Genomic DNA, 16,986 nt, shown 5'->3' on the forward strand with positions numbered 1-16,986 from the left:
TTAAAAATTCTCTCTATTTTCTATACTTTTGAAAGTAAAATTATTTATATATATTTTGCAACCTACTTCATTTATACCTATATATATAACAAATTGTTCATCAGGATAATTATATGGAAGAAGCCTTCAAAATGAGGAACTTGCTGCAAGAATTTCTTAAAAAACATGATGGCATGAGACTTCCAACCATCCTTGGAATTCGGGAGCATATATTCACTGACAGGTACTTTTATTGGTGTTGCTAATCTTAAAATGGATTGTGGTGGTAGTGCTGCTGGCAAATAAGACTACAAATGATTTTTCTGTGGTTCATCGTGTTTTCGTTGTTAATGGCTTAATGCAGTGTTTCGTCTTTGGCATGGTTTATGTCAACTCAGGAAAATTGTTTGGAAACTATTGGGCAGCGATTGTTAGCTAACCTTCTAAAGTAAGATCTCTCTCTCTCTCTAAAAATTTATTAATTAAAAGAAACTCTAACTTTAAATTATAATAATTACAATAAAAAAATTAAATTGTAGAACAATAACAACTGCTTTATACTATATACTATTTTTTTTTAGAGTGCAAATTTGCTAAGGAGCTTGTGTAGACCCCATTGTTTACACCCTCTAATACCAGCACAACATATTAGCATTTTCTAAATTAATGAATAGGGTCATCGATCACACCTGCTAGAGGCGCTGCCAATCAAAGACTGGAGATGCTGCCGGAGTCGCCAACGTCTTTCAATTCCTTTCTCACAATCTTTTCTCCTCGTCTATCTTGGTTCTACATGTAGCGCAGTAGCAGTTTGCTATTGCGTTTCAACACACAAAGATTTATACATTTTTGCTCAAGTATTCACCATCTTGTCTCTCTCTAAACATTCTTTTTTGCTAGGTCTCCCACTCTCCCTCGTTCTCTCTTCCTTAATCTAAATAAAGAATTTTTTATTTTATTTTATTAAGAATCCTAAACAAAGAATTTCAAGATACGAAAATACAGGAAACGCATACAGAGTAACATGAAGAAAAAAATACCCAACCCATCAATATACACCACAGAAATGGTGAATCCAGCAATGACTCCGGTCTCTGCTTGGCGGTGCCTTTGGCAAGGGAGGACTGGTGGTTCAGACTTAGGAGGGGATTGGGTTTTTAATTTTTGATTTTCTGAAATAATAGGATATCGATATTTGGTGTATCGATAATGGAGAGTGTAAACAGTAGTTTTTACACAAGCTTCTTATTGAATGTAATCGCTTTTTTAATGAGTATTTAAATCATGTAATTTTACAATTTTATTTAACTATAAAATTACGAGAGTTGCTACATTCACAATATTTTCACAATAAATCATAAGTGATTAGTTGTTATCGATTTTAAAGGAACTCAATACAACTAAAGAAACTCCATCTATTAGATTAGGCAACCTAATACCAAAAAAAAAAAAAAAAAAGATTGAAAATTTTAACTAAATTATATAAATTTTGATTATAAATATATTTATTAGTGTTTATTTTTTGAAAAAAATATTTATCAGTAATTAATTATATATTTATTCAATGTTTCTAGTCTCTGTTTTACAAAACATAACCTTTTGTTAACAAAAAGTTTGCGTATGTCAACAAACAAATTAAAAAGATTTTTTTAAAAGAAAACAATAAAGTACACCTAGTAAAAAGGTTTTTTTCTAAATAATTTTTTTTTTTAAAAAGGAGCGGACGGTGGACCATAACTTTATATATTTACTAGTATTATGTCTGTACAATGCACGGCTTAATAAAAAAAAATATGTATAAATTTTAAAATATATTTTTTTTGATCATATAATCAAATTTAATAACAAACAAAATAGCAAAATTATTTTTAAAAATTAAGTTACATGGAAAATGTATATAATGTAAGTAATTTTTTTATGCAAAAAAAGATATTATAATATTTTTAAAATTATGGTAAGTTTTAAATTTCTAAAAGCTCTTATTATTAAATTTGTAATTTAATTCTATCTGTCCTTTATATTTTTTTAACGTGTATGGTAGTAGAAATGCTAATCAAATATAAATTTCTTGTATATATGACCAAAAACAAATTCCATAAATTAAAAAATTGTAAGTATTTAGATTGAAATATAAATGTAAAAGTTTACCTATAAATTACCAATCATAGCCATTTTAATGTTGCCATAAGTGAGGAAATAATCTACATAATCAATTAAGAACACCAACGCAAAAAAGTAATATCAATAATCAAGATGAATTGCATTATCTAAAAGTTTTTTTTTTTTTTTAAAAAATCATATAATTTAAGCAATAATTGAACTACATTAATAAATGAAAAAAAGAAAAGAAAAAAAAAAAGATTAGATGAAGATGAAGATTTTGGATTGTAATCAAATTAAGAAGAAATAGATGAAGAAAAGAATTTGGATTGTAATCAAATTAAGATTTTTATCAACTTGAAAATTAAAAGAAGAAGATAAGAATAAAAATTAATTATATTTATTTTTTTTAAAAATCTATATATGTTTCTGTAATTTGATGAAGCCATTCGGCACAACCGCAATTTCTAAGCCCAACTTTTATTATCTAGTATATAATATATATAAAACCTATTTTACAGGACTACTGCTATCAGTTTCCAATTCCAAAAATGACAAATAGGGTGTCTACATTTTACACAGATAAGAGCATCCACATCAATGGTGTTAAAAATTTAGCTTATAGTACCAAAAAAAGCTAATTTATCTATTTTAACTCACTATTTCACGACTCACCCTATATCAATGCTCTTATCTTTCACAACACAACTAAACACTATTCATTATTTATTATTTTCTCTCTTTTTCTCACTCTTCTTCTCTGTCTCTCTATCTTCTTCTTCTCGCTCTCTTCAAGCCACGACCACCAAACAAAACCTAAAATCAAAATCAACAACCACCACCATGGCACCACCACCAAACCACCATCACAGCCATAACCCAAACCTATTGCCATAGCCAAAATTAACCACTACCACCACCACAGCCAAAATCCAAGAAACCCACACTCAAAATCAATCACCACCACCAAACCCATAGCAAAATTCACAAAACTCACAACCATAACCAAAATCAATCACCACCACCACCACCACCACAGCCAAAATTCACAAAACCACACCCAAAATCGACCACCACCACCAAATCCACAGTGATGGAGAGATAGAGAAAAGATGAGAGAGAAGAGAGAGAAAGAAAGAAGAAAGATAGAACCGGTGAAGAAAGAAAAAGAAAAGAGAGAAAGAGAGAAGAGATGAACATTGAAAAAAGAAAATAGCAATTTGGCACCATCAATGTGAATGCTCTAAAACAAATATTTAGGAAGAAGTTCATGTACATAATGCTATGTGTAGGAGTCTTTTTTTTTGTACCATTGTGGGTGTGAGGGAGTACGCCTCGGCCAAGTGGACCATGGCAGAGGAAAAAATGGAGCCGCTACCTAGATTAGGTCTAGGAACCATACTGGGAATTTTAGACCAATCATTTACATGCATAGGTCTGCATACTAGATTATGGGTATGGAGTTTAGGTACAGCTTGGAAAGGTGTTAAGTACTCAAGACTACCTGGCTTATGGGCTAGCCTCCATTATATATTGCTAGATCATATTTAATTAAAGAGTTTATTAAGAGAGTCCTAATCCTTAACCTAAACGTACATCATGCACTTAAGGAAATAACACACACAACATATTAAAGATCAAATCACAATATAAAAGGAAACAAATAAAACACAATCAATCATATACTAAAAAGGAAAAGATAACAATTAAATCACACACATAAAGAAAGATTATAAAATAAACCAAACATGGCAAAAAGATTCAAACAAACATGGAAAATAATTAAACACAATTAATTAACCTAAACATAGTCAAACATAATTAAATATCATTTGAAAAATAACTAAACAAACAAAAACAAGAATTTTGCCATAATCTAGGTTTGAGGTGTGCACACATACTCAATTATGTGTACGCATGGTTGAACCATGTGCATACATACTCGATGGATGTGTACGCATCCTTTAGCACAGATCCAAAGAATTACCTTTTTAGAGATTAATCAAACAAAGATATAATATGTGATATCAAACAAGCATGTTAGAACCCTAAACACTGAACTAACATGAAGCAAATAAAACAAACATCAACATAAACAAATAATCAAGAAACAAAATCAAACAATTAAACTAAACTACATTAAATAAATAAACATGTTAAACTTTACATAAAGCTAAAATAACAAACCAAGAATAACAAGAACATATTATAAACAACCTAAAATCAGATTAGAACATATCAAAAAGATCATAACATCAATCAAACATGATAAGAACACTTATGATAACATCGAACAAAGAACCATGTGAATCCTATGTAGCAAAGTGAGAAATCATGAAAAAGAGACTCAACTTACTTTAGAATCATAAATTTGAGATAGTTTAACCGACCCATCAGTGCCTAAAACACAAATATTAGATTGAGGGAACAAGAATAATTAAAGAACACAACAATAATTAGTAATCACAACTCAAGAACAAAAGATTTTGAAAATGATTTAGAAAACAATTTGGAAAAACAAACTCTCTGCCTTATAACTAACTAAAGGGAGGTTTTAATTTGTAAAAAATGTGCTAAGGTGCTGCCTCAAGGTTTTGAAAAAAGAAAATAGGGTTTTGGAAAAGATAGAGGCCAAAAATCACTCTCTCTAGCTAAGGTTTTGATTGGAAACATAAGATGAGTATTTATATGTTAAAATTAGGGTTTTCGGGGCTTTTTAATGGTCTTTGGACATTCCCAAGGGTCTAAGGGCTAGCCTACATCAAAGAATGATGTTTTGGGCCCTTAAAATTAAATTTCCACTGCCTAGAAAATTGACCTGCATATGCATCTTTCGAGGGTGTGCACGCACTCTTGATTCATGCGTACGCACATCCTAATCCTGACAATTTTGATGGCCTGACTTCAAATATAACTTACTCAATATAAATCCAAATTAGGCAAAATTTGTGTTTAAATTGAACCTCAAGATGTTTACTTTCCAATGAAACAAGCTTCACTCACTTTTTTGTGGATAAACATTTATGGTCAAAATATTGAGAAAATTTCATTTTTCAGTATCGATTTTAAAGTAATTTGAGCACTTTTGAATTGTGATTACTTCTAAACTATTGTGAACTCTTTAATTACCCTTGGTTGACACATGTCAAGCTTATCATTGGGTCGGGGATCAAAATTTATTAAGGGATACCCAAAAAAAAAAAAAAAAAAAAAGTAGGTGTCTACAATTGTCTGTGGACTTGGGCTAAGGCTTTTCAGTATTTTGGAAGTTAGGTTTGGTTCTCTCTATAGGATTAGACTTGTGAACTAGACACTTTAAGACACAAGAACAATATATATAAGGTTGTGGTGTAAAACTCAAGTTTTACCCTTCAATTAGGGGTGTCAATTCGGGTTAACGTGTCGGGTTCGTGTCGTGTCGAGGTAGGGGTATTAGACTAAATGGCTCAACCCTAACCCGACCCATTTAATAATCGTGTCAGGATCCTTCAACCCTAACCCGACCTGTTAATAAGGCGGGTTGACCCGACCCAACCCATTTGACACATTTAATAAACGAATCGTGTTGAGTTGACACGAATGTAACACAACCCATTTCAACCTGCATAATATTAAATATAACATCCATCTATAAATTATTATTTTTTACATCCCAAAAACCAGTGCATACACTTTATGTCTTCGACCCATATTCAAAATAATATAGTTCAATAAAAATATAACATTCATCTAGAAATAAGTTCTTTACACTCCAAAAGAAGTGCAACACTTCAACCCAAATTCAAAATAACATAGTTTAACAAAAATAAAATAACATAGTTCAACAAAAATATAATATCCTTGGAACTCGCCAAATGCTAAGTATCAATATTGAAAGAATTTGAGCAAATAGTAGACTAATCCTGACTATGACCACAATTATTATCCATAGATTTTTTGTTGATGTCCAAGTTCATAACATCTTGCACAAGCTCATCCAATTTCATTTGTACAAGTTCTATGCCAAAAAAAAAAAAAAAAAAAAGTATTAGTAGTTACAAAATATAATCATGCCTCAACAGTTTGACAAGAACTAAATAATAATAATGTAAGAGTAATAATAACTAATGAAACAAATAAGATTACCTTTCTCATTTGTAATTACTTACTTTTCTTTTTAAATTTAAAATATATGTTGGATATAAAAGGTATTTGAAAAATCTAAAATAAAATAATTATTTATTTGTTATACGAGTTAAACGGGTTGTGTTAAGTGGGTCATTTTGGGTTTGACACAAATAAATTGGCGTGTCAAACGTGTCTATTGCGGGTTACGCGGGTTGACCCGCTTATGACACGTTTCTTATCGTGTCGCTTTCGGGTCGACCCATTTATGACCCAAACCTATTAAGGCCCAACCCTAACCCGAAAAAAACCGTGTTGGGTTCGTGTCGAGTTCGCGGGTTGGGTCGAACATTGACACCCCTACCTTCAATCCCAACATGCAACATCATCATATTACATATTAAAGAATAAACAAAACTACACTTAATCAATTCTAATATCCATTTAAAAATCCAACTTATCTATGAATATATTGAGATATTATTATATATAGTAATATATATTGACTTTTAAGTAAAAAGTTGATATGATAATCTCTTATTAGATGGTATAAAACATGTTTTACACCCCATCCTTACCAAATTCGAGCTCTATATATAAATAGCCCAATGATTGTTAGCTCAAGTGATATCAATGCATATAATCAAAGGACCGAATAAATATAATAATCAGTTGCGGCTTCAGGAAATTTTTTTAGGTGATCATTAGGAAAGTTAAATTGTACAAAATCTAATAAAAATAGAAATTCATATATTAACCCAAAAAAAAAAAAAAAATACAAATACATAAAGTTTTACAATTTCCTTTTACAAATTTTCTTATTTTGAAATCATTGCATGATAGCCCCCAGCCTCACCCTTCTTGTCTTTCTTTGGGATTTGGCTCCATCATTGATAATGTGTTACCCGCTTCTTTCTCTCTCTTTGTCCTTCCTTTCATCATGCCCCTCTCCCTTTTGAGGATAAGGGTTTGATTCTTATCCCTCTATACAAAGGGATTGGGCCTTTACGGGCTTGTAACTCTTCATAGAATCAAAAGGATTTTAGGTCCAGTTTGTTCTATGGTGCCCAAGTCATTTTGCGAAAGACCCATTTTGGGATTTATGCTCTTCTCCTGGTGTTTGGGCAGTGCTAAACCCAAGTTTTACTCTTCTTGGAGAATCCTTATTTTAATGGCTATCCTCGTTGTTTTGTTCCCCATTCAAGGGATGGTGGGCCATCCTCGAGTCCCACCTACCGTCCCTATTCTAGGGTGTTATGCTACGGATTACTCTTATTTATCTTTCTCTTAGCCGAAGTGTGGGCTTTAAGCTTCACCCACTTTTCTTCTTTTGGGATTTTAGGCCCAACCCAGTGACTCCTTTTGTTGGGCTTCTTTGTTGAGCCTTTGGGCCTTGCCTTTTTTGAGCTTTTGAGCTCATCTCATCTAGTTAGAATTCGCAAAAACGAGTATCTTACGCAGTGTGGACCAGAAAAAAAAAAATGATCCACACCCCATTTCATACGTAAAAAGATTCAGGCTGCTATAGTCACGTGGCTTTTGTGAGAGAAGCTTGCACAAACACAACGAAAGTACTAAGCTAGCTTTTACACGGACAAAAATAGAGTATAGTCGAATCCAAAGCATAGCAAAGTTAATGCAGCTACAAAAGAAGTTTAGAAAAAATGACCTTTTATACTTTAAATGGAAGTATTGGCAAACTTCCCAGCAATGACTCAATGAGCCCAAAATATTGAGGTTTGAGATTGATATTTTTCCTATCTTTCGACTTTGGGTTTTGCTTTTTACTGGAGAAAACAAACAGTGAGTACAACCCATGAAGAGAAAGAAAGAAAAAAAGAAACAAATTTAGTGATGATAGAGTTATTGCAAATATATTAAATAAAACTTAAAGTTTGATGTGTTCCCAATTACTAAAAATAAAAATAAAATCAAATATGCATTTATTTGGTGGGTGAAGTCCACCAAATCTTTTTCATCATCATGTAAGTTTTTATGCTTTATGCAATAAAATTTGTAATAATTTTAGCATTTTTTTCTTTTTCTTTTTTGCTATATTTTCTTTGATAAAAAATTGTTTTTATTTCCTAACTAACATTTGAAACTTTAGTGGTTAAAATCTGGGGCTTCTTCCAATTAGAGTTGGAGGACCTTAGGGGCTTACCTAACTTGCCCTGTAAACAAGGTCAACCCTAACTGCTAATTGAGTCATTAAGTAGTGGCAGTAAATTTTTCTAATAACATTTGTTGATGCCATCCAATAATGAAAATGCTAAAAAAATAATATCAAGCTTTACAAATATTTTAGAAAATTTCAGTTCAGCATAAAGTGTTAGACCATAAGTCCAATGGGCTTAAGCCCATTTTACCTCTATAATACATGTGTAGTACACTTTACATGTACAACACATATACCCTATTAAAATAAATAAATAAATAATGAAAGAAGAAGAAGCAGAAGAAGAAGGAAGTCTCTTATACAATAATACATAGTTCAAATATAATAAGTCATTCAAAGTTTCAAACTTTGGCACGTTATGGAGTCCTTCTGACCCTTCTTTGTAGTCTTGTCTTAAGTTTAGTTTAGGAACATTTTATTTAACTGAAATTGAAAATTTTTACTGAAAGTAAAAAAATAAATAAATAAATAAATAAAAATCTAAAAACTTACTGAATAATAACAACAATAAGCTAAAAACTCTAATAAGTTTTAACTTTTATCACTTCCCAATCACACTCTTAGTTAGCTCTGTTTTTAGAGAAAGTATATTATGTTTCAGTGATACCAACTCAGCATCTGTTTTGGTATTTCCTATCCAATAAATGAGTGATACTTGTTTCAAAAAACCACATCAGACTACTCCAATAAATTAATCACAATCTTCTATACTATCAGGAAGATAAATTAATCATTTATTGAAATAGTCTAATGTGGTTTTTTGAAATAGGTGTCACTCATTTATTGAGTAGAAAATACCAAAACAGATGCTAAGTTGATATTATCGAAACATGTTATACTTTCTCCTGTTTTTGCTACCTTTGACTTCCCCATAAGCGAATCACAGCAGCCAACCAAGACCTGCATCATTGTAGTTTTTGTTCATCGTGAATCCACTCTAATTGTACCTAAAACCAAGCAAAACATACACGGGTCAACATATTAAAGCATCTCTAGTCCAACGACTCTGGAAATAGCCTAAAACACCACCACAAGCGCCAACTGGTTCTTCAAACTTTCGTTACACGTACCCACAAGCTAAACACGTGTTCTCACACACCTAACATTTGACACATATGCGGTGTACACGCACATAGCCAAATGTCCTCCCTTTAACTTACCACATCAACCCTATGTGCACGTTAGTACAATTGCCACGTTAGATGCCAAACCAACCTGACTCGAACCAACTCAAACCACAATTCTAAATCAATCTGAACTGGGGAAAGAAACCTTTCTCAACGTTGACTTTAACAGTGTGGACTTTTTGGTCCACGTGCATTTTTACCATTTTTGTAGTCTATTTTTCCATTTGAGGTTTATAGTCTCCCATCCTATTTAAGTCATCCTTAATAGAGACAACGGCTCTTAAAGGACTCAAGTTCAGTCGCAAATTGTGGCTTTATATGACTAACCAACACAAAGCTCGCACACAAAAAGAGGCATAGACTGATGGTGCCTATGCTCTTCGTCTTGAAGATTAGAATGACACCAACCATCAAATTATCACCCAGCTACCTCCACTACTTTAGTGTCAGTACATTGGCTCTAATTGTGCACTAGGGCATAATCTTATGGTCACTCTATGTCAGTTTTGATAGGAACCATCCAAGCACTTTACTGCCTTCCATAGCTTCATGAGATATATTTGGGAGCATTTAGTTAATTATGAATAGTGACACATGAATGCAAAATACTTTAGAAAGCATGTTGAATATATTCAAGTGAATTGTCACATCAAAATTTTTTGATGCATTTGAAATTTTGAGTTTCAACCATTTTTGCAAAGCTATGGTAGATTTGTAACAAGTAAAAACTAGATTTCATATGAAAAATCAAAACTATAATGAGAATAATCATCAACAAAGATAAAAAAATATCGAGATCCACCAATACTAATAACAGATAAGACCTCTAGACATCAAAATGAAGTAAGTCAACGATACCAGTAGACATCGATTAATTATTATTAAAAGGAAAAATTAGTTGTTTTCCTAACCAACTTGAAACACAATCAAACTTTTCTTTGGACACTATACCTAACTGGCCTTTAGAAGCTAAGTGTTATTCTTGAGATTAAGGTGCATGACCAAATTAGTCATGATATAGAAATGGAAATGGTAATAATAGATACAGGAGCAACATGTGGAAGATGTATCTTACTCACAAGAAACATGCATCCTGCTCTAGGACCGATTCCAAGCTCTTGTCTCGTCCTTGGATTCTACACAGTACACTCAAAATAATGCGATAACCTAATTCAGTATTTTTAACACTCTCCATACTCCTCCTTTCAAGACAACTCTCAATGGGACAAGTCATCCTGCTCTTTTGAGATCTAGGTTTTTGTCTAATTTTAGGAGTTGAGAAGGTGCCTAGCCTTGTATACAATGAACATTTACCCATCATGGATCAGGTTTAAAACCCCACACTCTACTACATATTAGACCGTAGCATAAGCCCAATTAAACTAGGTGTGCCAAGGCCCAACACTAAATTTGATCACAAAAAATTAATGGACCCTCCAGCAATATTAACGGAGTCACATCCAAGTTCCAACCAGTTTTATGAAACCAAAAAACCCAATTAATAGAAACCCAATTCTAACAAAGGCTTGATGTATCATCCCGAATTGAAACACCAGTTTGAGAGGGTGCTGAAGAATCTATCTTTGAAGTCACTTAGTGAGAATCAAATTGCAATTCAAAGTTGTGCAGGAAGGAATCTAAAGAAATTGTTGAAGAACAAGATCAAATTAGGGTTTTGATCTTAAATCAGGACTGAACAAGATCGAATCAAGAAGAACAATTTGTGAGAAACAAGATTGAATTAGAAATAAATATAAGGACCGTGATTGAACCAGATAAAATTAGGAAATCAGTAATGAATTTGTTTGCTGTGCTAATTCATTGAAAGAGAAGAACTAGGAAACCAAAGAAAATTAATTTTTCTTGGTTTCCTGCAAAAATGAATGAAAATCAAGATATTACTTAAGATCATTATTACCCCTATTAATTTGTTTTACTACCCACTATATTGTTTCATCTTTCATGAATGAAGTATTATTACTTATCCAATAAAAATTGTTTCACTACCCACTGCTTTATGAATCCATTCATTAATTAAAACTTAAATGAATCCAGTAGCCACCAATAATGAATTACAATAACACCACCCCTTGTTCAAAGTCTTACTATTCTCATTTGTTAAATCCTAATACCTAAAAACCTTCACAAATACATCTGTAACCCAATTAGAATAGAAGAATAATTCAAATCAGCAACCACTTGCTAAGTGCTTGGAATAGTACAAAAACCATTACCAAGAAAACAAGTATAAGTTGTCAATAAACTCCAATACCCATTTTTATTTTTCTCTTGCAAAATGACAACCAAACAATTCTCTCCATTCTAAAAAAATTGTCAAAGGGTACTACACAAATATAAATTTTAAACCATGTTGGACTTGACAATTTAACATAAACTCAATTAGTCAACTATATAGCACAACATGTAACAAACTCAACTCTTTGATGCATTTTGTCAAACATCAAGCAGATAGATTTGGACAACATAAAAGGATTAGAGACTAGAAAAGAAAAACTCATTTCCATTAAATGAATGAAAACACAAAAATCATAACAAATCCAGCCATGGTAATAATGAAAAAGCAAAAGAGAGAAAGACCAGTTAGAGAGAAAGAACAAAGAAACTCATTGTCGCCGTCACTGTCGTTGTTGCTGGTGTGAAGGGGAGGCGAAAGGTCGCCGGATGAAGTGTCGCGAACTGAAGGATGAAGCGTCGCTGGCAAGCTAAAGCATCGCCAATGATCGACGACCTAAAGCATCGCGATCAACGAGCAGAAGCATCACCGTTGAGCTTAATCAGTGACGATCATGATCGACGAGCTGAAGCTTCGCTGTTGAGCTTAATCGGCGACGGTGGAAGATGAAGTGCCGCCATTGAGCTTATTTGGCGACGGTGGGAGCTGAAGCGTTGCTGTTGAGCTTAATCGGCAACGGTGGGAGATGAAGTGTTGTCGTTGAGCTTCATTGGTAGAGTTTTTTTTTTTTTTTTTTTTGGGATTTTTTTTTTTTTTTTTTGATCTAAAACTCTATAGTGGTCTTTAGAGTATTGAAATGGGGCTGATAGATATTGAAATGGGGCTAGTTTGGGAGTATTTATAGTGGTCTTTAGTAACGAAATGTTTTTGTCGCTATTGCCCACTTCTAGCAACAAATTTCAATTTCATCACAAAAGGAGCCAGAATTTGTTATGCTTTTAGCAACGAAATTCAAATTTCATCACTTAAAAAAACCATATTTTGTTAAGATTTTTAGTGATGAAATTCAAATTTCGTCACTATAGCATACTTTTAGTGACGAATTGTGGTTTTGTCGATAAATTGTGAAATGGAAAACCACAATTATTTTTAGTGACGAATATTTTTCGTCGCTAATTCTTCCTTATAATGACGAAAGGATTTTTGTCAATTCTTCCTTATAGCGATAAAAGGATTTTCGTTTACCAATACTATCCACAGCAATACCAACAGTGATGAAATATTTCGTCATTAAAAATTTCAACTTTTAGCGACGAAATATTTTGTTACTCTAGATTATTTAAACTCGCACCAAAGTTTCCCTCCACTAGCACCCATTTTTCATATCACAATAGTGACAAAATTTATTTTTCATCGCTAAATGTTATAATTTTTTTCATTATTAGTGACGAAATTCATATTTCGTCACTAAAGCTGTATTTTTAGCGATGAAAAATATTTCCTCACTAATTTTCGTCGCTAAAAATACATTTTGTTGTAGTGATTGGGTTAGTTTCATTCTAATGCCACGTTAAATTTGAGAGAAACAGGTCTTGGGAGAAAAACTAATCATAACTCTTATTCATTCTGTTATATGTAAAATCTTCTGCTTATTTATACAAGATGCAGAGTTCAGCTAAAGTCAAACAGAGAAACTGATTCTTTGACTAAATAGCTTTACTGTACATCACAAATGAACCAATGATGTGATTACATGTGACTTACTAAAGCTATCTTTAATACATCAGAACTGAACTAAACGACTTGTAAGAAAAATATTTACAAGTTATAAACTGCAGATTGTATTACACTTGAACCTTCATCTTCAATTATTGAGTTCTTAATTCAGCGGTTAATAGCATTCTTAAGTTTGCATTCCTGTATGAAATTAAAATATGAATGGAATTTTCTGTACCCAAATTTTACATATTTTCCAGTCACATTTTTCCCTTTTGACATGCCTTTTGGTTAGTTAATGTTCGAGTCTGATGGTCTGAATCCATAATTTTCTGCTTCTCATTCAGAGTACGGTTCCATTATGGTCATCCCGATGTGTTTGATAGGCTGTTCCATCTTACTAGAGGGGGTGTTAGCAAAGCTTCAAAAGTCATCAATCTAACGGAGGACATATTTGCAGGCATTTTCTTGCTGGAGAACTTTTTTCATACAGGAAGAGACTAAATGAGTATGTGATCATGGGTTGACTATTTTGTCTTTCCATCTGTCCATTGTCTGCAGGTTACAGTACTACATTACGTGAAGGACATGTTACTCATCATGAATATATACAAGTTGGTAAAGGGAGGGATGTTGGCCTTCAACATATCACAATGTTTGAGGCAAGGATGGCTACTGGGAATGGTGAGCAGACTTTGAGTCGTGACATATATAGGCTTGGGCAGCGATTTGATTTCTTCCGCATGTTGTCAGTTTATTTCACCACCGTTGGTTTCTATTTCAGTACCTTGGTATGTATGATATTTAATGTATTTTCCTATATATATATATGAGCCCATATAATTCTGTGAATCACTCTGTTTCTGGTTATGACAGCTGACTGTGCTCACAGTCTATGTGTTTCTCTATGGCCGCCTTTATCTCATTCTCAGTGGACTTGAAAAGGAGCTGAGTACTGAGCGAGATCTTCAAAATAAGACTCTTAAGGAAGCGCTTGCTTCTCAGTCTTTTGTGCAAATTGGATTTCTTCTGTCCTTGCCAACGATGATGCAAACTAGTTTGGACAGTGGATTCCGTAGTGCGTTAACTGATCTCATATTAATGCAATTGCCGTTGACGGATTTCATATTAATGCACTTACAGTTGGCTCCCGTCTTCTTCACATTTTCTTTGGCAACAAAGACCCATTATTATGGAAAGACATTGCTTCATGGGAGAAGACAATTCATGGGTGCAGCTCGAGGTTTTTTACTGGCCCATGTTAAATTTTCTGATAACTACCGGCTCTATTCTCGCAGCCATTTTATTAAGGGCATTGAACTGACGATTCTGCTTCTTGTATACCAAATATTGGGCCAATCACATAGAGGTGCAGTTTCCCATTTCCTGATCATTTTATCAATATGGTTCATGGTGGGAACATGGCTTTTTGCTCCTTTCCTCTTCAATCCATCAGGGTTTGAGTGGCAAAAAATTGTTGATGACTGGGCAAATTGGAATAAATGGATAAGCAACCAAGGAGGGATAGGTGTACCTCCAAAAGAAAGTTGGGAATCTTGGTGGGAAAATGAACAAGAATATCTCCGTTATTGCGGGAAAAGTGGTGTTATTGTTGAGATATTGTTAGCATTGAGCTTTTTCATCTATCAGTATGGGCTTCTATATCATTTGAACATCACCAAAAAAACCAAAAGCTTTCGGGTATATACTACATTTTTCTTTAACAATAATATCAAAAAGAGTACTCGTCAATAAATAAATAAATATATATATATATATATATATATCAAAAAGAGTAAATTGATGTTCACACTTTCACAACTTATTGGGGTGACAAGTTGTTAATTAGGTGTATGAAAATGTGATACAGACGATGAACCCACATTTTAAAAAAACACAACTTACCACCTTAATAGGTTTGAAAGGATTGTAACATATTTTATATCTCTAACATTATTCTTTTAAAATGTATTTGATATTTATGATAATTATCTGGGATAATAATTCTAATTAATTTAAGATGATTAACAGGTTTATGGAGTTTCATGGCTCGTGATCATTGTCATATTTTTGGTGATGAAGGTGAGTGGCAAAAGCCTTTAGACTCCTAGGTGAATATCTTTCTTCTTTGTTTGAGGAAAATATTATAGAACGCTCAACGCCCTGATACCACATCACATCAGCAACGAGTTTTTTATGCTTGAAATTCATTAAATGCATGGCTCGTGATTTGGTTTTTGTTTTTGGATAAAAGGTTTGAAAAATGCATGCCTCGTGTTGAATTATATAATTATATTAGTACTACTTACGAGAAATCAAGAAAATATTTCAATAATTAAAATTTTAAAAATAAAATAAAATAAATTACTTCAAATACATGGTGAAAGTACATTGTGCTAGACCAAATTTCTATTAAAATTTATCTATACTACTGATAAAAGGATTCCTTATTTGGATTTCATCATTTTACGTACTAAAATATCCTCACACAATTTCTTAAACCCTCTAAAATATCCCTATTTTTTAGTTAGATGATTTTAAATTTAAAAAAACAAACTGGTTAAAAAAGTAATTTATTAGTTTTTAAAGAGTTTCTAAGTTTTAGACTTTCAAACTTTTATCAACTCTCACAGTCTCACATAAAAAAAATCCTAAAAATTAAAATACTATCTTTATCTTACTTTTAAACATTATTTCATTAAATTCAAAACAAATAAATAAAAAAATGTCTCATCCACGCACAAAGCACATGTAATGAGGTTAATATATATATAATGAAACTCCTTTTGATTTTTTTGAAAATTTTTGGTCAATTGTTTTGATAGTATTCTAAGCTTATAACTTTCTTCAAACTTTTGTAATGGAGTTTTACTTTGAACAATTTATTTTCATTATTTTTAATATACTTAAACTAAGGGCTCCAAACGGTGAAAGCGCATTATAGGATGTGTAACATTTGCACTGTGCCACATAATACAGGTATGATGTATTAGACACAACTTTTATTTTTATTTTATTTTAAATGTAGCAAATGTTTAAAATAATTTAAGCAAATAGCGAAAGTGTTGTAAATTTCTAAAGCCTTTTAGTTGATCCGAGTAGTTTTTCAATACTGACTCTAACCAAAAAAATATATATATGTATATCATTTCAGGAAAAATATGTCAATAATTTTTATGTGCCTAAGGTGTGCTACATAGATAAAGCATATCGTAAGGCTCGTAATATTAATTTTTGTTGAGTCATTTAGCGCAAACACAATGTATGAGATGCAACATTTATTATATAGTACTAGATATTGAAGAAAAAAAAACAAAAAAAATTTTAAGTTACATAATTAAATCATATCGTTTAGACCAATTTTTTTTTAATTAAAAACCAATAATTATAATAGATTATAACATAAATTTAAATTGAAGAATGAAACTTATTTTAAAATTTTTGAAACTTTTTATAATTGAGTTTTAGTTAGAGTACTGTTTAATCATTTTACAACTTTGGTAATAGTGTTTTTATTAAAGTGATTATGCTAATAATTTTATTTTACTTATAAAAAGTAAAATGTCAAAAGGATGTTATACAATTTT

General features: G+C 32.1%; 1 protein-coding gene across 3 annotated transcripts in view; it reads left to right on the forward strand.

Moving 5' to 3' along the window:
* LOC126698894 (callose synthase 2-like) overlaps positions 1-16,986 on the forward strand; it is a 112,492-nt gene that overhangs the window by 75,664 nt on the left and 19,842 nt on the right. For all 3 annotated transcript variants that reach the window (XM_050396397.1, XM_050396396.1, XM_050396398.1), the window contains exons 36-41: positions 105-223; positions 344-427; positions 13,747-13,859; positions 13,961-14,190; positions 14,276-15,100; positions 15,431-15,481. In XM_050396397.1, coding sequence (XP_050252354.1) covers positions 105-223; positions 344-427; positions 13,747-13,859; positions 13,961-14,190; positions 14,276-15,100; positions 15,431-15,481 — 1,422 coding nt within the window. The remainder of the gene's footprint in view (positions 1-104; positions 224-343; positions 428-13,746; positions 13,860-13,960; positions 14,191-14,275; positions 15,101-15,430; positions 15,482-16,986) is intronic.

Source organism: Quercus robur, chromosome 9 (genome assembly GCF_932294415.1).
Source record: "Quercus robur chromosome 9, dhQueRobu3.1, whole genome shotgun sequence".
Lineage (NCBI taxonomy): Eukaryota > Viridiplantae > Streptophyta > Magnoliopsida > Fagales > Fagaceae > Quercus > Quercus robur.